This window comes from Nilaparvata lugens, chromosome X (genome assembly GCF_014356525.2).
Source record: "Nilaparvata lugens isolate BPH chromosome X, ASM1435652v1, whole genome shotgun sequence".
Lineage (NCBI taxonomy): Eukaryota > Metazoa > Arthropoda > Insecta > Hemiptera > Delphacidae > Nilaparvata > Nilaparvata lugens.
In genome coordinates, this window is record NC_052518.1 from 32,754,048 (window position 1) to 32,778,557 (window position 24,510).

The window sequence follows — 24,510 nt, forward strand, 5'->3', positions numbered from 1 at the left end:
TTCTGTTCTATGAATGGTAGACCTCGCGCAGTTATAAACCACAGCCTCCTCTAATACTGTCCATCAGAGTTAATTCTGTCCTGTGCTGTTGTGTCAGTGGCGTATCCAGGGGGGATATGAGATGTATCCCCCCCCCTAGCGAAATGAGACCTACATTTATTTCGTGGCCCATTCAGCAACTACTTAGCCTTCTTCATATTGTATCAGTCGAACAAATATCTAGGAGATGAGAGAATAGCACAATGATAATTATGAAATTATAAGCTAGACAGTGAAGGGTCTAGTGTGTATATATGGACTGAGATAGCATGAAAATAAAAAGATCGCACTTTAAAGTGAGTCAATTTTGTTACTTTTCACCATTTATTATTTTGAAGAAATTCAATGTAGCTTATATTTTTTCAGAGTTGATCATAGTTTATTGAGTTGCAAGCATGTGGTTGAGAAGACAAGTATGGCCACCCATAGTAGTTCATATCCTTAAACAATGCACCAGCAGCTTCTTCTACCCTTAAAATTTCCTGGTTATGATAAACGGGGGTGGCCTAATTTCCACCGTTAACAGCGGAGATACATACCTGAATATTTGGGAAAATGGTTTTATTCCTTTCCCCTAGAAAAAATTCAAGTTCAAGAACTGAAGTGAAAATCATGAAAAATTGAACAAAACAGTTAATGAAAAGTATCTAATTATGATTTTGGTATTATTTATGCTTACTTTTTATTTTATTATTTTATACTTTTGTTTATAAAATTATGTATTTTCTTTTATTTGTTTTGAATATGTATTTGTTGTATGGCAAATAAATGATTTGATTTGAATCAAGTTGAAACCTATACTATGGTGTTGAAGTTTTGTATGAAAATTAGAGCCGAAATTATTGTTTGCTATCTAATAATGAGTAGGCATATTCAGGTAACTTAAGCATTATTATTTTTTGGAACAATTGAATTACTAGTAAAATTCTTGAGTGCGCGACACAGAGGGAATTACAGAGAATTGTGCGCGTGAAGTCAGAGAAAACACTTCCTAGCAATAGTTGCAGCAGACTTTTGCATGATTACGTCATCGCGCATCCTGCATCACGCAGTGACGCTGCGTGGTTCAGAGAAACCTAGGCTTTAAAATGTAGTGGCTAGTCGCGCATGTAAATTCTATTGTTCGATCCAGTGCACACGCATTACTTCAAAGTATTAGCAATTTTGAAATATAATGGCTAGTCGCGCCCGTAAATTCTATTGGTCGATCCAGCGCATGTGCATTACTTCAAAGTATTCAAAGTGGAATTGTGGAACGCTAGGAACTTCAAGACCATCTCTGTTTACAGTCGATCGGCTCTCCCATTGAACAGTTGATGTTCCCCCATACAAAGCAGATGACGCTATCTCTTTCATGCATTGTGATGTTGCCACATCGTTCTACATCAACAATGTAGAAATTCAACTAATCGACAAAATATTTCATCTCAATCATGAAAATTTATTATCACATCTTAAAGAAATATATTTGACAAATAAAATATGATTAACTATTTTCAAAAATTATGAACAGTTAAATTCATCAGATATACCAGTATCTGCTGTTTTGGTCAGGGGTGCTTCCCTGGACTACCCCATACTCAACATTCTCTTTATCACTATTTTCACCATTTATGCAAATTGATTGCTGTCGATTGTGAAAGTAACTCTTAAACCATCGGAGAGAGATATTTTTTATCCCCAATGATTCAAGTTTCTTTATTAAAATTCCCCTGTCAACTGTATCAAAGGCTTTTGTCCAAAAAGGTTATCAGTACTTTTCTTCTTGATTTAATACTACTTGAGATAGCCCTAGACATATTGAAAAGAGTATCATATGTATTTTTGGACTTTTGAAAACCATACTGTGAGTTGGAGATGAGATTGTACTCATTTAAATACTTAGTCAGTTGTATTTTTATACACTTTTCGATTATTTTAGATAATGTTGCTAACAAAGAAATAGGTCTGTAATTGGAGAATATGCCTTTGGGGCCTGATTTATAAATAGGTATTACTCTGGCTGTTTTGAGAGCGCAAGGAAAGTGTCCAACCAGAATGCTTAGATTTACTATATGTAGGATAGGATGTATTAATATGTCAATATTGTTTTTAATCACTCTAGTAGGGATTCCATCACAACCTGGAGCTGATCGTCCTTTCAAACTCTTCACTACCTCCTCCAATTCCTGCCTTGAGACCGGTTGCAGCTGAAATTCAGAGTCCACAGCATGTTCATCATCTCTCACTACTGGTGCATCCTGGGTTATTATAGAATTTGCTAGGTTTGTCCTAACTTTGGCAAAATATTGATTAAATTGGTTGGCAATTTCTTTAGTTTTTTGAGAGTCGATGACTTCACCAGGGCGGGAGAATGCACTAATGGGGAATGATGGACTATTATCTATACGACCTGAGATTTCGTTTATAACCGACCAAAATTTTCTAGGGTTACCAGTCACTTCTTCAACCTTGTTTTTGTAATAGTTATACTTGGCTCGCTTGATTGCTGAATGTAGCATATTTCTATATTGAGTAAACTCATTTCTAAGGAGATAGTTAAATGGTTGTCTATTGAGTTTTTTCTGAGTTTATCACGATGTCGAATAGAATTTACTAGTCCAGCAGTTATCCATGGTTTGAGTTGAGTATTTCTAGATGAAACTTTTACTTCATGTGATTTTTCGGCAATTATGTTTTGTACCGATTCAATGAAAATATCTGTTGCATTGTCAACGTTGTTTTGTTCAATGACTCTATTCCAATTGTGACTAGAAAGTGTGTTCCTCACCTTTTTCCAGTCTGTTTTAATAATGACTCTATCTGTATTAGGCGGCTTATGAGTTTTTGTCGATAATATATTCAAGCAAATAGCATAATGATCGGTAACCGAGGACTGCAGAATAACAGAAGATGCATTGAAGAAACGCGGAAGCTTGACAAAAAAGTGGTCAATACAGGTTCCGCTGGCCGGCTGTGTAATCTTGTCAATACAGGGCACAAATCCTGCGTCACTCAAAATATCGATATAAAGCTCCTCAACAGAACCAGGGGCAACATTCAACGTATCGCAATTGAAATCACCTGACAGAATTCGGACGACACCTGGCGATTGTTCATTGCAATATACGTTTAACGCGTTTATGAATGTAGTTAGATTAGTGCTGGGGCTGCGGTAGACAGCTAGAATTTCGCTAGAAGTTCATTGCAAGTGACTGGAAGTCCTTCATCGATGTAGACCACCAACCCATCGCTCTGGTTCAGACTATTGAATGATCTAAAAGAATGGTAACCTGAAATGTTAATTGGATGGCTGTCGTCGTTAAGCCATGCCTCAGTTAATATTATGCAGTTAAACTTATGCCCTAATCCCTGTAATACTGTTAAAAATTCGTTAAAGTTACGTCTATAACTACGTATGTTCTGATGAATGACCGAGAAGCCCATGCCACTGCCGTTTCCCATAGAATCTATATTACTAAATTTACCATGAAAGTCAAATATATCAGCACACTCTGTGCATCTTATTAGAGATACATCAAGTTCATCAAACGATTCTCTTATCATCCACCTTCTAGTGCCTTATGATCAGCATCCCAACGTGACAGCCGTTATTTATAGTAATTATTATAGTAAAAATGTAACTATTTCTATAACAATAAATGTAACTATAAATGCAAGATGCATTGCTCAACAGAGACTAAGTTCGACTATGTTAATTAGTTTTAAAATATCAAAATTTAAATTTTTTAGTTTAGGCATTAGTTTTGAAGTGTAAATTGGACTTTTTGAAGTGAAAAGTGGAATCAAACCTCCTTTTTGGAGACTTTTATTTGTAAAGAATTTGGGAGAATACAGTTTTGGGCTATGCCTGTTGTCTTTGCCCAATCATATTTTAATTATGATTGTGATTGTGAATAAAATAATTAAAATAAAATGTTTACCTATTCATAACAACGTAAACATAATTTCAGCTATGACCTATGTTAAAATAAACAAATTTACGATGCATAAGTTTAAGACAAGTTTGGTATTATATATGTGTGGCATAGAAAAAAATAAAAAAATATGTATAGCCTATCAGAAACTAATGGCATTACGAGATTCTTCATGGTTATTAATTCATTCATCCATTTGTGGAATTTGAACCTACAATATTGGTAAAACACAGTAAGCTTAGTAATCTTAATTGAGCTGTGGTAGCACCAGTGAGGATAGAAAGAGTGAGCTACTCTCTGGGTAGCACCAATAAGTGCTTACATTGCTATTCATTCATTCACATTCATATTTGCATCCTAACTAAGTGTTTTATAATCAAGTTCAAGTCACCAACTATATAACAGCAGTGTGAGAGCGTTCAACTGCAGGCTACATATGAATATATATATAGTTAGTTGGCGCTACACTTCTTGATGATAGTATAAAGAGGAATATCGACAATAATGCAATTACTATGACCTAGAATTGTGTGAATATTGTTTGAATATTACGAACATTGGAAAATTGAAGGTCCTTTATAAGATCATAATATCGTATATTTTAGTAAATTCAAGTTCGGAAAAACAAACCACGTCTGGTTCCGTATCTTTTCCAATCTATGATTCTCAGATTGCCGCTATTTAGTAGTCGCAACAACTAAGTAGAAACAACTTTCTTCATTCAAAAGTAGCTTTTCTATATTAATGTACTTATAGTGTAGCCTAATAACTGGGCGATTCACTTCTATTTTGTTATAAAAAATGTCATAGAGTTGAAGATATTAAGATGATAAAGTCTAAAGTCCATATTAGAATATATATATGATAATTAGACTATCAGATAAAACCAAGAAATTTGAGTTCATAACTTGAAGGATGAAAAAAAAACAAATAGAGTTCTTATCTTAGGTGAGAGTTTAACATAATCTAAAGTCCAGTCCCAGTTTAATTGTATAGAAATTATAATTGTTGTACTCATCCTCAGCCCGAGGCGTCGACGCTGACATTGACCGACTCATCTGTTGTGAAGTTCTCCATCTGCTGAATAGTTTTAATCAGCGTGATTGGTGCTCCGGACTCTGCAGACTTCTTGACGTATATTCTGCAATCCCTTGTCCATGCAGCTGCAAGTTTTTTCTCGCGGACGAGACGTTTCGCGTTTCCCAGGATGAATTTGTTGGTTGGGGAAAGATGCTCGTTGACGTACACAGAGGTTGGGGGCCAGTTGATGGATAGTGAAGCAGCTGTCAGTTTCTTGCGATTGGCCCGTGCAGCTCCTATCCACGAAGACTTGTAGTCTCTAGATATGAACTTGACAATAGATAGGTGGATTGGGACGTTCGTTAGTCACGCCTAAGCGGTGCACGGTTGGAATAAAGTTTATGTTGTAGTTGACATCAATAACGGCAGCGATTCTGTCCAACAAACCATATAAATCTTCACCTCGGTTGTACGGAACACCTGTAATTTCAGTAGCTATAAATTGTGGGGATGAGGAAGCTTTTTTGCGCAATAATATAATTTTTGCGAATATCTATAGTAAATTTAGTATGAACAAGCATTCCAAAAATGGCTATAGATATCCTCAGACCTATATCACTTGGAGGGAACATACTCATGCTCTATTGATGTCTGACATATTTTAACAGAGAGAGGTCAATGATCTAAGTTGATCTTTTACATTTTTTATCTGCAATGTCATACAAGCATTTCCAAAGTTCATCCAGAGGCGAGTTAATTATTTGAATTTTGCAAAGCTAAAACACTGCATGACCTCGATTAAGTTATGAACAATAAAATTGATAAGGTAGGAATGTGCACTTAGCTGTAACACAGTTGTCTCTGAGGGGGGCGTATCTAATTGTAGACAGACAACATGTACGAGCTTTATGCAGTCTCAATGCATGCAAGCAATAAACACACTGTAATTCCTTTCCGTTGTAGAAGAATCCATAACGTGCAAAGTTTCTTTTCTGTGCATTCGTATACATCGGTGCCAATTTCATACTTTGCATTCGATTGTTTTCGCACAAGAAATTATTTGTGTGATACATATTTTTAAACAGCAAAGAATTATAATGTTGAGCAGAGAATAAAGCACATCTTCCATCGGGTCTATATTTATGTATCTTACATGCATCATAACACCACAAAGTGGTGAAAAAGCTGAAATCAGGCTTGACAAAGTCCTCCGGTATGCATTGTACGTTAGAATGCAATCTTCTCAAAAACTTTGCTTTCTCAGTTCCTTTTGTGAAAATTTTCTCATAACCTGCAAGGTAATCACGTATTAATGAGTCACTGTATTCTAAATCTCCATCTTCCCATTTTATTTTATGATAGTTACGTTCCAGCCATGTTACATCGTTATACAATTTTGCGCTCAATTCCATCTTTGCAAATGGTGATTTGAAATGGAATACAGCATAATTATTGCACTCGTCAACGATAGCAAGTTCTTTCACAATAATTTGATTACAAGTTTGTTTAAACCAGTGAAGATCAACCGTAGCAATTTTCGTAGGTGTCTGCTTGTTGTCCACTCCTTTCTGTTCCTCTTCACGTATCTGTTCCTCCTCACGTTTCTGCTCCTCCACCTCCTCTTCCCCCTCCTCTCCCGACTTCTGGATTGGTGTACTGCTTCTCCTTGGTTCATAATAGAAACTTGTTGATTCTATATCGTAAAGTACCGACAACTGAGTTTGAGCTTTGTTCAAAATATCAGAATCAAGATCACACTGGATACCAATAGAGCGAGTTTGTGGCTTGTCCAAAATATCAGAACACAAAGAATAGGACATGATTCCTGTTCAAAGGTAAAACTGATAATGGCTTACATTTGGCGCAGTACACACCTTATATATAATATTGCATGCAGTGATGCACTCTATCAACAAATTACTGAACTTCTTTCACCATGCTCGTGAGAGGCGTGTACTCCATCACACGTTCAAAATCCCACGGTCAAGTACATGTTTGTAATTTTTGTTTCCACCGGTTCATATCAAACAAAACTAAAAATTGTGATGGTAAAGCAAATTTGTTGAAACATATGGAGCTTTGTTCCAAGTTTGAATCTCAGCGCGTTTCATATCCTAAACGCGGAGAGACAATTAAATTCAAGAAACTAGGCGCAACGTTGAAGAAAAAGTACACCATTTACGTGGATTTAGAAACATACGTTGTGAATATTAATGATGATGATGATGATGATGATTCCGATTCTGATGAAGTTACTCATAGTTACACAAAGAAAACGGCGCGGCATATTCCTTGCGGGTATTGTTTCGTTGTTATAGATGTAAACGGAGAAATTGCATACGGACCTGTACTCCATAGATCGAGTAGTTTAGACGAAAAAATCATGGGGAAATTTCTTCAGGAAACTACAGATCTTGGCGAAATTTTGTATGAGGATATGAAACGTGAAATTCCGATGCAACATTTGTCCGAAAGTGAAGAGCGCGAATTTCAAAATTCAGTAAACTGCGGGCTTTGTGCTGAACCGTTCTCAGAAACCGATATTAAATGTCGTCACCATGCACATGAAACCAGTAATTACTTGTGTGCTGCACACGTTTCTTGCAATTTAACAGCACGTACTCCGGAGTACATATCATGTTATTTTCATAATTTCTCCGGTTTTGATTCGCATTTTATTCTGAAATCGCTCGGTAAATGTAAAAAAGAAATTTCCTGCATCGCAAATACGTCAGAGAGATTTTTGACACTTTCGGTAGGCAAAATTAAATTTTTAGATTCCTACAAGTTTATGTCTGAATCCTTGGAAGTATTGGTGCGTAATTTGGTAGAAAGTACAGACATGGAAAAGAAGTTTGGGAAAGAAAGTACATTGGAAAGAACTTCCTCCAATGGAATGTTTTCATAATGATTTAACGCACACACCTCTGACACGCGAAGAATATCAACATGCACAAAGAGTGTTCTCAACATTCAATATTTTCATTACCTTTCAACTCAATGCTCGAACATTAACTGAAGTTAATTAATTAATCATTACACTAACTTAATCTAAAAGAAAAAATGGAATTTTCTATTAATTTGGAATAATACTTTCAAATCGAATTCGCCTATTCAGATCATCTATTTGAAATGAATTTTCAAAATTCATTTCAAATAGTTGATGTGAAAAAGTCAAACACAATAATATTGAAAGTCATACAGATAAGAATGAATGGAATGCCAATCCAGCCAGATGTGTGTGGGGGCAACACTCAACATTCACAACAAGACCTTGTGAAGGTCGTGAATGAATGAACGCATGGCATTCACCAGATGTGTAAGGGCCAACGGCCTCACTTCACAACAAGGAAGCCAGCCGTGTGAAGTGAGGCGTTGCCCGACCTTGACACAGTGAGCAACCGAGTGATGTCAGCTTGCCATACATCAAGCTATAAAAACACATTTTTAATTTCTTATCACTCAATGCAGCTTGCATAGTGTGGAGAGTGCTCAACACGTATACTAGTGTGTGTGTGAACTGATAGGTGAGAATTGAGAAAAATTTTTATAGAATAACAAACTATTTTTTTAATGTTATTGATATTATAGATATTGGATACATATAACAAGTAAATTATAAATATGATACATGTTTTGCATAAATATATATATATATATATATATATATATATATATATATATATATATATATATATATATTATATATATATATATATATATATATATATATATGTTAATGCTAGATGGGCCCCAAGATTATTAACATTTTTACTTACAATCTTTATGTCGGACCATCTAGCATTAACATGTTTGACTAAAAGGCAAGATTTTGTGCAGTTCTTTTTGAACTTCTCAACATCGTTTGAGGATACAATTTCGGAAAACCGTTCCGGTTTTATAGAATAACAAACTATTTTTTTAATGTTATTGATATTATAGATATTGGATACATATAACAAGTAAATTATAAATATGATACATGTTTTGTATATATATATATGTTAATGCTAGATGGGCCCCAAGATTATTAACAATTTTTACTTACAATCTTTATGTCGGACCATCTAGCATTAACATGTTTGACTGAAAGGCAAGATTTTGGGCAGTTCTTTTTGAACTTCTCAACATCGTTTGAGGATACAATTTCGGAAAACCATTCCGGTTTTATAGAATAACAAACTATTTTTTTTTTAAATGTTATTGATATTATAGATATTGGATACATATAACAAGTAAGTTATAAATATGATACATGTTTTGTATATATGTATATGTTAATGCTAGATAAGCTCCAAGATTATTAACATTTTTACTTACAATCTTTATGTCGGACCATCTAGCATTAACATGTTTGACTAAAAGGCAAGATTTTGTGCAGTTCTTTTTGAACTTCTCAACATCGTTTGAGGATACAATTTCGGAAAACCGTTCCGGTTTTATAGAATAACAACTATTTTTTTAATGTTATTGATATTATAGATATTGGATACATATAACAAGTAAATTATAATATGATACATGTTTTGTATATATATATATGTTAATGCTAGATGGGCCCCAAGATTATTAACAATTTTTACTTACAATCTTTATGTCGCACCATCTAGCATTAACATGTTTGACTAAAAGGCAAGATTTTGTGCAGTTCTTTTTGAACTTCTCAATATCATTTGAGGATACAATTTCAGAAAACCGTTCCGGTTTTATAGAATAACAAACTATTTTTTTAATGTTATTGATATTATAGATATTGGATACATATAACAAGTAAATTATAAATATGATACATGTTTTGTATATATATATATGTTAATGCTAGATGGGCCCCAAGATTATTAACAATTTTTACTTACAATCTTTATGTCGGACCATCTAGCATTAACATGTTTGACTGAAAGGCAAGATTTTGGGCAGTTCTTTTTGAACTTCTCAACATCGTTTGAGGATACAATTTCGGAAAACCATTCCGGTTTTATAGAATAACAAACTATTTTTTTTTTAATGTTATTGATATTATAGATATTGGATACATATAACAAGTAAGTTATAAATATGATACATGTTTTGTATATATATATATGTTAATGCTAGATAAGCTCCAAGATTATTAACAATTTTTACTTACAATCTTTATGTCGGACCATCTAGCATTAACATGTTTGACTAAAAGGCAAGATTTTGTGCAGTTCTTTTTGAACTTCTCAATATCGTTTGAGGATACAATTTCGGAAAACCGTTCCGGTTTTATAGAATAACAAACTATTTTTTTTTAATGTTATTGATATTATAGATATTGGATACATATAACAAGTAAATTATAAATATGATACATGTTTTGTATATATATATATGTTAATGCTAGATGGGCCCCAAGATTATTAACAATTTTTACTTACAATCTTTATGTCGCACCATCTAGCATTAACATGTTTGACTAAAAGGCAAGATTTTGTGCAGTTCTTTTTGAACTTCTCAATATCATTTGAGGATACAATTTCAGAAAACCGTTCCGGTTTTATAGAATAACAAACTATTTTTTTTTTAATGTTATTGATATTATAGATATTGGATACATATAACAAGTAAGTTATAAATATGATACATGTTTTGTATATATGTATATGTTAATGCTAGATAAGCTCCAAGATTATTAACAATTTTTACTTACAATCTTTATGTCGGACCATCTAGCATTAACATGTTTGACTAAAAGGCAAGATTTTGTGCAGTTCTTTTTGAACTTCTCAATATCGTTTGAGGATACAATTTCGGAAAACCGTTCCGGTTTTATAGAATAACAAACTATTTTTTTTTAATGTTATTGATATTATAGATATTGGATACATATAACAAGTAAATTATAAATATGATACATGTTTTGTATATATATATATATGTTAATGCTAGATGGGCCCCAAGATTATTAACAATTTTTACTTACAATCTTTATGTCGGACCATCTAGCATTAACATGTTTGACTAAAAGGCAAGATTTTGTGCAGTTCTTTTTGAACTTCTCAATATCGTTCGAGGATACAATTTCGGAAAACCGTTCCGGAAGATAAACCTCAGTCGACCTCATTCTGGGAGTGTATAGTTTTAAGATGATGCTACGTCCATGTTGGTTGGACGCCTCCCGCACGTCCACGATGGGGTATGGTAACCCCTCCTCCAATTCCTGCAGAGGCGTCCAGGGTTTTTCACATCTAGAATTTATAATTCGAATAAAGTCGTCTGTCTCCCTGTCCAATTCATCCTCCTCCTCCCCCTCCTCCGTCTCCCGTAACAGAGACATTATTGAGCTGTCTTGCGCCTCCTGTAGCTGCACTCGTATCTGTTGAAAAATATTTCATTAGACTCTTATTTGTTTCAGGTTTAAAATCATACAAGAGAGAGAGAGAGAGATCTTGCTCAACAGATTCACTACTCAAAACTGTGAGTAATAACTCGGAAATTCTCTGACATAACTCTCAATTATCGAAAAAATTTTTTCAGTTCATTACAATCAACATATGATTGGATTTTTCATATAAGTAATAAGTAATTTGTCATCAAAGTTATTGCAGAATAATATGATTGGATTTATAATAACATATTATTCGAATTTCACGTTTCATTACTCATGCAAATTTTTAACAATTTTTGTTTCACACAAACAGTTTATGCATATGATTGGATTTTTCATATAAGTAATAAGTAATTTGTCATCAAAGTTATTGCAGAAAACATACAGTTTATGCATATGATTGGATTTTTCATAATTCAAATATCAATGTATTATTCGAATCAATATTTCAGTTCATTACAATCACCATATGATTGGATTTTCATATAAGTAATAAGTAATTTGTCATCAAAGTTATTGCAGAATAATATGATTGGATTTATAATAACAATATTATTCGAATTTCACGTTTCATTACTCATGCAAATTTTTAACAATTTTTGTTTCACACAAACAGTTTATGCATATGATTGGATTTTTCATATAAGTAATTTGTCATCAAAGTTATTGCAGAATAATATGATTGGATTTATAATAACAATGTATTATTCGAATCAATATTTCAGTTCATTACATGTTCATTTTTATCAACAATAATTTTGTTTCACACGAAATATCATAAACAGTTTATGCATGTGAACGCATTTTTCATAATTCAAATAACAATGTATTATTCGAATCAATATTTCAGTTCATTACATGTTCATTTTTATCAACAATAATTTTGTATCACACGAGATATTATAAACAGTTTATGCATGTGAACGCATTTTTCATAATTCAAATAACAATGTATTATTCGAATCAATATTTCAGTTCATTACATGTTCATTTTTATCAACAATAATTTTGTATCACACGAGATATTATTATAAACAGTTTATGCATGTGAACGCATTTTTCATAATTCAAATAACAATGTATTATTCGAATCAATATTTCAGTTCATTACATGTTCATTTTTATCAACAATAATTTTGTTTCACACGAAATATTATAAACAGTTTATGCATGTGAACGCATTTTTCATAATTCAAATAACAATATAGTATTCGAATCAATATTTCAGTTCATTACATGTTCATTTTTATCAACAATAATTTTGTTTCACACGAAATATTATAAACAGTTTATGCATTATTCGAATCAGTAATTTGATATAGTAAGTAATATATATATAAGTAATAACTCGGAAATTCTCCGATTACTTGAACTCAATTCAAATTGGTAGATAATTGAATTGTTTCATGCAACATATTCGAATTTATTATCGAAATTACTAAAACATGTTTTGAATTTTTATCCAAATTTCAATGCAACCATCATGAGAATTTATCTGTGTTCGGATTGTTTTGATAGCACAATTAGAAGTCAAGCTCAGTCTTCGCTCACAGTATAAGAATCAGTAATGACTTGTAATGCACACAAAAGATTTTATCCATTAGAAATTAGTTTTAAAAATTCACATTTTATAAAGATTTTGTGCACATTACAATAATAATAATTTTTTTGTATGCTAACCTTTGATTGAGTGAGGACGTCGGGCTCGTCATCGTCGTCGTCGACAAACAACCTCCGCTTCACTGACTGCTTGGGGGCGGGTACCGATGTGAGGGCCGCTCGGCGTGGTGCCCAAGTAGCTTGCGGGAGAGGGCTGCTGTCTGGGATGATGATGGAGGAATCCTCCTCACGTACAAAGATCCCTTGTTTCTTCAAGGGATCTGAGGAGGCGCCAGAGGTGGAGGCAACAGCTGTAGGAGCAGAGGTGGCAGCTGAGCTGAGGCTTTTCTGCTGCTTCTTCTGCTGCTCCCAGTAGTTCAGCTTCCTCTCCGGAGGCGGGCTGTCTGGTAATAAGAATGTTGTGGAGGATGAGGAAGCACTTGATGAGTCCATCTCCGCGTTACAAATGACAATTTTTTAGAAACAATACTCAAGCGTATAGCTCTAACGTGAATGATGATTTTCCTCTGAGAAAAGTGATTATATAGCAAGTCGTTTCTCTGTCTGTTGCAGGCTTGTACGAGTGAGATAGAAACACATAGGAGGCGTGTCACAATTGGTGAACACTGCCAATACTCCCCAGAGGTTTAGCTCGATGATAACATTTGATTGTAAGTAAAATTTGTTACATTCTCATATTTTTGTGAAATAACACTAAATTGATTTATAATATATATATTTGGTTACAGTTATTAAATATTTCATTGTTTTTCACAGCATTTTCTCACCTCACAACTCGGTCTCATAAGCAGTTGTGCTCTCGTGAGGGAAACTTACCTGCATCGAGTAAATCATAGGCGAGGAGCTAGCTGAGTTGAGACAATACCTGAACCGAGTCGAGGAGCTGAGAGAAGCATATCCGATTATTTCATTTCGTCAAATCAACACATGTAAGTTTATTTTTACTTAAATTTTTCTCCTCCTCCTCTCCTCCGAGGACAAAACCTCTCCTCGGAGGACAATTGTTCTCCTCCGAGCACAATTTTCCTCTTCTCCGAGGACAAAAATTGTCCTTTGTTCTCCTCCTCTCTCCTCCACTTGTTTAGCAGGAAAGAAAAAATGAGAGAGGAATCAGGAGAAGGGGTGAGAGGTAAATGTCAACAGTCAATGTCACAATAATTTTCTTTTACACTGTCCTACTTTTACTTTCCCTTTAATTTCCAGCATTGTGATGTTATTATACTGCTCCACTTCTTTTTGTGTGAAGGGAGTGTCTTCCAAGTTTTTCCATACATCTGAGAGAAACTTAAGTGATTCTATTCTAGGAAATGTATGAGCATTATAGCTTGTCATACCATTTCTCCTAAAATACCTACATATGCAAATTTTCCTTTATTATTTACAGTAAATGCAGTCACATTGTACACTCCACTTAGATCAAAATTTCGCCAATGTGAATGGAAATATGGCTGAAGTTCCTCTCTCAAATTTTCTATTTCTTCCTCAAATTCTTCTATCTGCTTATGCTGTGCCCTAAATGACTGTGTGGTTTCAAAAAAAAAAAAAAAAAACTCAGTTTTCCTACGTTTTAGATCAATTTCATCCAGTTATAGCTTATGCTTCTTGGCTGATAGCACTGAGATAGGAGACAAGGGTTGTATCTCTTCAACAGGGTATGGGAGAAGCTTACAAGTTATGTTTGCTCGTTTTCTTATTTGTGGCTAAATATGATTCTGTTTCTTTAGAAAAAATGGCGAGAATACAAAGTTATCGTTGTGAACTAACTGAACTATTGGAGACGCATCACCAATTATTGGACCAGTTAGCAGAAAAAGGATGGACAAATCTACAATATTTAACTTTTGTGAGAGATTATGAAAAATTAGGAGTTTGGCATAGTGATAACTATAATCATATTCTTGTTTGTGATTTATATGGTACATCATATGATAAATTCTGGGGGAATGGCGATATCCCAGGCTCATGGAGATGTGTGTGTGCAATCCTTACACACTCTATCAATAGAATTAAGAAGGTTATAATAGAAAACAATGCTCATTTAACAAAAGAACAATTAAATAAACTTATCTGGAATTTTTTACGAGATTCTTCAGATGAGACAGGCTTAGAACAAGATTGATAGCATATTATGTTTAATTTCAGATTGGAGATGGATTCAATTTCATTTGATAAGAACTATTTTTCGAATAAAATCGATGAAAAATATAGATGTTGTTATTTCGAACTTATTGACAAAACAATATTAGAATTGAATAATTTCGGAAAAGAAGGACTAACGTTTGAGGAATATTTAACATTTATAAAACCTGGTAAAAGTGAAGAACAGAAGTCAGAACATATAAGCGTATGTTATATTATAAATAAGAATATAGTTGATAGACATCGAAGATGTGAATTAAAGGAAATTCCTGAATTTTGCTATTGTAATTCATTAGGTTGGTTGAATATTCAAATGTATTATTTCATTGATGATAGGTTAACAGATAAAAACATTGATAGTGTAAGATTTACATTTGAAATTATGAAAATGTGTGGCGAATCAGCAATGTTGTACAAACTATAACTTTAACTTTTTTACAGAAATTATGATGAACTCATTAATTGAGGAGAGAATAAAACTATTAAATACTAAATGCTTTGAATGAGAAAATTAATTGTAATACTTGTAGAGGTTTAAGGAATAAATGTATTAGTTGTAAGTTACGAATAAATGCAAAATTATTATAACTATTGACAAAAAATAAATGCTGTATAATGTTTCTATGTCGTGTGAACTATCCCACTCGCAAGTATGAACTGAAAAGTGAAAAAGATCTCCTTCAAGCAGACCTTATTGAAATGATAAGTTTATCACATTTTAATAAGGGTTATAAATATATCTTAGTTGTTATTAATTGTTTTACAAAATTTGCATATTGTATACCATTAAAAGACAAGGCAAGCCAATCTGTATTTAACGCTCTCGAGCCAATTATTTCTAAAAATAAGGGCGATAAGCTGTTCCAAACAGATCAGGGAACAGAATTCTTCAATTCAAAAGTTAAAGCATTATTAGATAAATATAGTATTAAACATTACCATGTTTTTAGTGACAAAAAAGCATCTATAGTTGAACGGTTGATTAGAACACTGAAATCGAAAATTTATAGATATTTAACTGAGCACGGAACCAAAAACTGGTTAACCAATCTAGACAGTTTTTGGTTCCGTGCTCAGTTCAATTAGAATGAAACCTAAAGATGTGGGGAAAAAAGATCGTACACATGTTTTATCGTCATTGAATTCTGCATTCAATAGACGTTATAAATTGAAAAATTCAAAATCAAAATTTAAGCTAGGCGATGTTGTATGAATCTCAAAGAAAAGGGTTCTTTTCGATAAATCTTATAACATAAACTGGAGCAGAGAGTATTTTGTAATTCATTCTATATTTCCTTCTCAACCTGTAACGTATAGCTGCAAGAACAAGATGATGGATTCACTTAAACTGGCAGTAGCGTACGACCGATCAAAGGGGAGAACGGCATGATTTCTCTCCTTTACTCGCCATTCGTAATGCAGAGATCGCTGCGTGGAGAGAAGCATAAATGGTTTCACTAGTACAGTATACGAATGACGGATTAAAAAGGAACTCACGACTGATTTCTCTTTCACATGGCTTTTGCAATAGAGGAAAAGCAGCAACGTGCCAGGGGGCCCGAGTTGGGTGCAAACTTGCTGCTTGTCTAAAACACATAGGAGACATATCACAATTTCTCTCTCTCTATAACCTTGACACGTGCGCTGGATTTCACTACATATCATCATTAGATAAGGAAAGTGTAGCATGCCTTCCATTAAGTTAATTGCAGGAGGTGTGTCTAATCGTTCGAGCTGATAAGACGAAAAAATGACTGGTTATTTTGATTGCACAAGTTTCAATGAATTCTCATTAAATGAATAAATTAAATTTGAAATTTTTCTTAACTGTTGGGCGGAAAGCAAACCATTATTATAAGGCATTAGATGTAGTAATATGCATTCACTCAGTATATCAAATTGTATTTGCCTTTTCAGATTTGAAAAATTCATTTCAAATAGCTGATCTGAATAGATGAATTCGATTTGAAAGTATTATTCCAAATTAATAGAAAATTCAATTTTCTTTTAGATTAAGTTAGTGTAATGATTAACTGCACACTATACGTTCTTGATTCTTCACAATTCATTTTTTTTTTTTTTTTTTTTTTTTACACAAAACTTTTCTAATATAAAACACAATTTCAAATATCGATTTTAAGCTAGACAAACACTAAATCATCATTCAAGGATTCAATATCCATTTCATCTCTTCTCCCACCTGCTGCCAAGATTGAATTAAAAGTGTATTTGATAGCATACGAAGTAGATGGGTGGACAGTCTTCTCTACTTTCCTTCAATATTTGCAATAAATACTCTACATTCAGTTTGGTTCTTATTACTTCGTTTCTTATGTAGTCCAACTTGGTGTAACATTTAACTGCTCGAAGGAACCTCATTTCGGGTGCATGCAAATACACTTCCATAAGCTATTATTGGTTCAGCAATTAGTCTGTAGAGCTTCATCTGATTGGCTTATAAACTCTTTATCATATGCAAACGATACTGTTAAACACAGAAGACCAAGTTCAATTTGCACTTTTCATGTCAAATAGGATTGGTATGGACTTTGACATGATGAAAAAAGAAAAATTCAAGCTCATAGCGTTTAAAGGAAAGTCACCAGATAGATAGTGCTTGAGAACCATATTTTGTAACAAATTAAATGCTTCAATTACTTGAGATGTCATACAGACAAGGAAAGGTTTAATCATTGCTATAGAAGTTTCATCAAACTTCTTAACAAAAACAGTATGAATATTTGAAGTTTTTGTTTTAATGCAAGTTTCATTATCAAGTTATCTAAATTTGAAACTCTTTGTTTTATTCTGATTCATAGTTTCAGATTGAAGATTTGATGTTGAAATTGAAGTGAACATAATATTTGGGCGATTTGTGACAAAATCAGGAAATTGAAGAAGTTTTGGGCAATAGCCTGTTTTTTCTTTTCCAACTATTGTATTGTTCGCTCTATCTAATAAATAAATAAATAAATAAAACTAATGAGAGAATGCTTTATTCATGTAGATTACAATATATACTGGTTTTTACACTTATATACAATTATAAATGAATTTACATAATATAGACTGAGAAAATATTTTTTGAAGTGCATATGATATGAAAAAAGCAGTTGTCAATAGTTGTAGCTAATATTGTTATGCATTAACATGAATTTTGTATTATGACCAAATGAACATAAAATATATCTTCTCGAAAATACAAATATATTATATTAATATTGACACTGTACAACCAAAAAATAATGTATAATATGCATATTGATGCAAGTGGAATAAATACTAGCTTGCAAAGTGAGAGAAATATCACTTGAGTGCAAGCAGGAGTCGTTTGGTTCTTCAAGCGCACAAACACACACACTCACACATCAAAAAAAAATAAAAAAAATAAATAAATGCCTAATAGGACTCGAATTTTGAGATACAAAATTATTCATAGGGTGTATAATCATGCTCAATGCAGCACAATAAACCATTCCTCAACATCATTTGGATGAGCTTCGAAAAGCCAAGGCTTTAGTTTTGATTTAAATTTTTTGAAGCTTCTCAAATTTTTAATTTCTGCAGGCAGAATATTGTAGAACTTCGGTCCAAGAAATAGAAGGCACTTCTGAAAGAGAGTACAGCTTGCTTTAGGGCATCTCACCAATCCCAGAGTTATCTGCTGCGTTTGCTATGATTACCCTCGACCATGGGCTGACCATAGCTTCCACTCATCCTGTAGAATAGAGCTAGGACCTTGAAGATGTACATATGTCTGAGAGGCAATGCATTTATCCGTCTGAAGAAAGGGAAAGAATGGGTTTGTCTGTGAACTCCAAATATAACTCGAACTGCTGCTTTTTGTAATGTAATTATTGATTTGAAGTGAGAAATGTAAGTTGAAGCCCAGCATGCTATCCCATAATCCAATTTGGAGTTAAGGAAAGCAAAGTATAGTTGGCGCAAAATATTTGGGGGAAGGAATTGCCTTAGATTATAGAAAACTCTTAACAAGTAGAATAGATGCTTTCTTAGACCCAAAACATGGATATTCCATGACAATTTATCATCTACAACCAACCCAAGATATCTTATAGACTGATTTCTTTCTTTCTACAACAGTGCAGTTACACTGCATCCTATTGCAGTCAATTTCATGATAGAAAGACATCCATACTAAAAAAAAAATAGAGAGGGATGACTGAGAAGATGGACAAAAAGTTAAATTTATTTCTACCATCACGCCTTGTTGGCAGAGATACTGGATCCTCGAACTTGCCGAAGTATGACAATCAGGGAGCCCATCAATCCCATTTTCTCATTTTTAAATAAAGTCTCATTGAAATTATCACATCTATTGGTTTTTTGTTTGTCCTTCTTAGTTCTTATAAAATAAACAGTTGTAATAACATTAAAAATTAAGAACATGGATTAAAAACGTTGACCACACTCCTTATAGATCTAAAGTTATATGAAAAAACTTAATATAGTTGGAATTAAAATTAAATCAAGATAATAATATTTTTTAAACTTTACTGTATGAACAGAGATATTGTGGAATTTCTCCATATCAAGGTGAAATGAAAAAGATGTTGTCAGTTCCACATAATTTTTTTAATGAATTAACTAAACCAATATGACTCAAATAAATCATGTGGAACTGACAATATCGGTCTTATTTCACTATTCTATTGAAATTATATAATTATATTATAATTATAATAATTATATAATTTTCTATTCTATTGAAATTATATACAAAAAATATTTGAAAATAACAGCAGTATGTAAAACTTTTCTTATCATAAACTATTCCATCATTGTATACAAATAGAATTTATACGATTTCCAACTTGATTAACCTGTATATTTGCAGTTATTGAACGAAAGCTATAAAGTGATTTGACGACATACGTTATTGAGGATATAACCAATACCTACTATTAATAGAAAGCTATTACCATAGATAAACAATAGCATAATGTTATGCTATCGTTTCTCTATGTTATTACTAAGTAAAAGCATAAGTAGATATCCCATGGTATAGAGCGTTTATGTCGCAACTTGTACTATTATCTCAAGCTGATAGTCACATAATTTCCACGTAGTTCTTTCCTGTGAAGCTTTATAACGCTGGTATTCTCTCATATTGTGCCGTTCATACACTCTTACCCGGTCAAAACAGTAAAAATCGACAATAATCGACAGTAATCGGCTTGAGATAACAGTAAAAGTTGCGACATAAACGCCCTATACCATGAGATATCTACTTACGCTATTGTTTCTCTATGGTGATAGTGGGTGTTGAATCACTACCTCCGTAAACACTACCTACCTCTGTTTACGGAGGTAGGATCCGTTGATCCATTATTACGGATTACGGATTACGGATCAATGTTATCAGGGTAACATTGAAATTGTGTAAGAAAAAAATGTGTGGTGACATCACCAAACCAGTTGATGGGTGTCTGTGTTTTGCGAGTAATCACACAGACTGTCTGTCGTTTATGTGTCAACACGTGATTTCAGCTGTGTGTCTTGAATTTTGATTCTTATTCCATCAATAATAAGAGAGAGTAGGGTTGTGTTTGTTCGTTTGCATCAAAACATGTGAACTTGTGGATTACATACCGGAAAAACGGGAATGATTTAGATCTCCTAATTTTGAACATAATTTCTAAAAATATCAATGCACCTGGAAGCTCAATTTTCAATTTTCCTTTACATCAGTGCAACTTCATCTAATTTTGCTTCAACTCTGATGCTCAATTTTGGTGACATCAATGATATTAATTTATCAAATAATAGTTGTCTCTTGTCAGGAGCCTATAGGCACTTTTATTTATACTTGAAAGTAATGCATTGAACTTGATGTTGAAAAAATGCATCGGTCTCTTGAGAGTTTGATCCATTAATGTAGTTACGAGATAAATATTTTCTTGAACGAATTTATGTAGCGTTGACACAGGGTTTGAAAACTAGATAGAACCAGCTAAAACTCTGTTGTTAAAAAATCTTGTCATCTACATTATCATTAATGGTTGTTGAGAAGTAAAATCGTAACTCGTTTATTTCTGTTCAAGTAATTTCTGGATTGAGCATACTCAGTAAAATAAAATACAGAACATGTCATAAATGTCATAACAGGGAATGCTGTAGGAATCTTCAATCTACAGCAATTGTATTTATTATTGTAGTTATCTCAATCATAGAAAAGCCAGCAGTATTAAAGATTGGTGACAGTGGAATAATTATAATTGATATTGCAGGAAAGTGGGCGTCGTAGCATGCGATGTACTAAGGCATAGCTGCCGAGGAGCAGAATGGATTCACTTTAACTGGCAGTATAGAATTTTTTCCCTCATCTAGCATTCACTTTAATTTGACAGTATAGCATTAGATGTAGAAATATGGATTCACTTTAATCTGTCAGTATAAAGATGTAGAAATATGGATTCACTTTAATTTGACAGTATAGCATAAGATGTAGAAATATGGATTCACTTTAATCTGTCAGTATAAAGATGTAACAGATTCACTCAGTATAAAGATGTAGAAATATGGATTCACTTTAATCTGTCAGTATAGCATTAGATGTAGAAATATGGATTCACTTTAATCTGTCAGTATAAAGATGTAGAAATATGGATTCACTTTAATCTGTCAGTATAAAGATGTAACAGATTCACTTTAATTTGACAGTATAGCATTAGATGTAGAAATATGGATTCACTTTAATTTGACAGTATAGCATTAGATGTAGAAATATGGATTCACTTTAATCTGTCAGTATAAAGATGTAACAGATTCACTTTAATTTGACAGTAGAGAATTTTTTCCCTCATCTAGCATTCACTTTAATTTGACAGTATAGCATAAGATGTAGAAATATGGATTCACTTTAATCTGTCAGTATAGAGAGGGAATTTTTCCTCCAAAAAGGGAAATTTTTTTTTTCCCTCACCTTGGCAAGGGGAAGGGGAGAGATCACTCTCTCTCTCTTTTCAACCCCCTCGTCCTCACTGGGAGAGGGGAGATAAGATAAGGAGAGGGAGAGGGAGAGGGAGAGGGAGAGGGAGAAGGAGAGGGAGAAGGAGAAGGAGAAGGAGAAGGAGAGGGTGAGGGAGAGGGAGAAGGAGAGGGAGAAGGAGAGGGAGAGGTAGAAGGAGAGGGAGAAGGAGAAGGAGAGGGAGAGGGAGAGGGAGAAGGAGAGGGAGAGGGAAAGGGAGAGGGGGAGGGGGAATTTGCACAAACTCAGGGGGGTGGGGGAGGGGGGAGGGGGGGTAATTGCGCAAAAAAGCTTCCTCATCCCCACAATTTATAGCTACTAATTTCTATGTTGTCTTTTCTGCTAAACTGTTCCATATCTTTGATTTTGTCATCAAGAAGATGAACAGCCTTTTTCAGCTTGTCATTTTCTTCCCTAATTTTCAAAAACTCCGACTTATGTGATTCATTATCAGATGCAAGCAGTGCGAGAGTGTCCTGCATTTTGGTGATAGCGCTATTGACACCTACTAGTTCATTCTTAATGTCAGTTACATTAGTGGCCACTCCACCTATCTGCTTTTCCATGTTTGTCCGCATACTGGCTATGGACGCAAGGATTGCGTCTTTAGATTGTGATAACGGTGAATCACTATGGCTGGAATCAGACGAGTCTTCACCCAAACAAGAGTTGCATTTCCACGTATCCTTATCGAGTTTCGTGAAGTCAACTCTAACACATTTTATATGGGAAGTTGATTTACAAGTTGAGCACGTAAGCCTATCTTTTTGATGTTTGATTTTGTTTGCACACTTGGAACAAGACCCCATCGTAGAAGTTGTTTGTATATTCTGATAGTCACTGACCACTATACACGCTGTCACACTAGACTTCACGACAGATTTCTTAATAATAATAAAAAATAGATCACGATTCAACTTTTAGTATAAACACTCGTTATATGAGTACATGATAACGTATTACAACGACCGGCATGCCAGGCTGGAGACCTAGGCTAGAGCGAACCGATAACGATGTTCACTCATCGGCGTCTCGACTAGAACTGATAAAATAACTATAGGAATAAAATAGAAATTGAAATTGTGCAATGTATTTTTCCATAAGAGCCAATGTGTTACAAAATGACGAATCCCACAGCAATGCGGGTTGCCTATCTTTACCAGCTGCCTCACTTTCTTTGTGTTGCTAGTCCATTCCAGTTAGTATAGAGTTCAGTGTATGGTGCTGACTAAAGCCACAAAGTAGGAGGAATCAGAGAGAACATTCTTACCGGCCATTATTTCGCCTAATGTGTAGTATCACTTATACCGGTAGAAAGCGCTTGTATACGCAAATGATGATTTCTGTCTGAGCTGGATTAGTGCTGTAGTAGGGGGACGTAGTGGGGAGTCATTGGCATCCTAAACTTCCCTCTCCAACAAACCAGTCTCCCTCCAGCAAAACAACTGCTGACAGCATTTGTGGCTTGAGGCATGCATGGCATTGTTTTGCTAATAATACATAGACTATAGTGAGGTCCACGTTATATTGACAGTGGATAAAGATAGAAGAATAGCGATGCCGATTTTCTGCATTAATTAATCATATTTCTACACTGTCAAAAACATAATTGGCACCATTGTGGACCTAGAAAAGTATAGTACCACCGGCTTTGTCGAATGATAGACAAGGATAGCAAAACCAAAGTTGATCAAATACTGTCATTATAACGTGGACCTCACTATAGACATTCATTTTTCTTATTCTAATCACTTGCTACTCTCAACTCTCCAAATCGCATGAGCGCTGCGTCTCTAATGACAAAGAGGATTAATTTTTATTTGTAATCAACAAGAACTAGAAAACAATACGTGAATCAGTGGCCAGATAAACTATTGTCTATTATAAAAATGTAATATAATCCAAACTTTATTACATTATGTACTTCAATTCAATAATTGAAAAAAATTAAATCAATCCAATTTAATCCACAATTATTGCGATTTTGAACTTAAAAATTGAGAAAGAGCATGGAATAATTTTAATCATGACATGTTCTTGAGGTGCTGTGTAATGCAGCATTATATTTCTCTATTATTGTTCTAAAATGATTTTAATAAATGATGTCAAAACTGCTCATTAACAATATTATTGTTTCAGTTACTTTTTTTTCATTGAATAGCCAAAGATTGTTAACCTTAATAATATTATTTCAGTTGCTTTTTGTTTTCATTGAATAGCCAATGGTTGTCAACCTTTTTCATGGACTGTACCCATAGTGAAAAGTTCTAATTTTTCATATGAACTAAATGCTGTTAGGCGAGCCGTCTAGCGGGAGATTTGGGAAGAGGAGTAATTTGAAAATTCAATGAATTTCTCTCATTATACACTTATAAGAGCCACTATCTTCTTAGCATTCATTAAGATAACATCCAGTTTCATTGTATATTATAAGT

The 24,510-nt window shown here is 33.7% G+C and overlaps 1 protein-coding gene and 1 long non-coding RNA gene across 2 annotated transcripts; one reads left to right on the forward strand and one right to left on the reverse strand.

The window, feature by feature from the left end:
* Nucleotides 1–10,607: 10,607 nt before the first annotated feature.
* On the reverse strand, nucleotides 10,608–13,401 carry LOC120354969. The gene is made up of 2 exons (XM_039443175.1): nucleotides 13,006–13,401; nucleotides 10,608–11,313 (listed from the first exon to the last, which is right to left on the reverse strand). The coding sequence occupies exons 1-2, from the start codon at nucleotides 13,375–13,377 to the stop codon at nucleotides 10,903–10,905; spliced, it is 783 nt and encodes a 260-aa protein (XP_039299109.1). The 5' UTR covers nucleotides 13,378–13,401; the 3' UTR covers nucleotides 10,608–10,902.
* A 96-nt stretch (nucleotides 13,402–13,497) lies between these two features.
* LOC120354970 lies at nucleotides 13,498–15,043 on the forward strand. Its single transcript, XR_005573344.1, has 3 exons — nucleotides 13,498–13,595; nucleotides 13,702–13,874; nucleotides 14,670–15,043. It is a non-coding gene; the product is annotated as an uncharacterized LOC120354970 (long non-coding RNA).
* The last annotated feature ends 9,467 nt before the right edge of the window (nucleotides 15,044–24,510 follow it).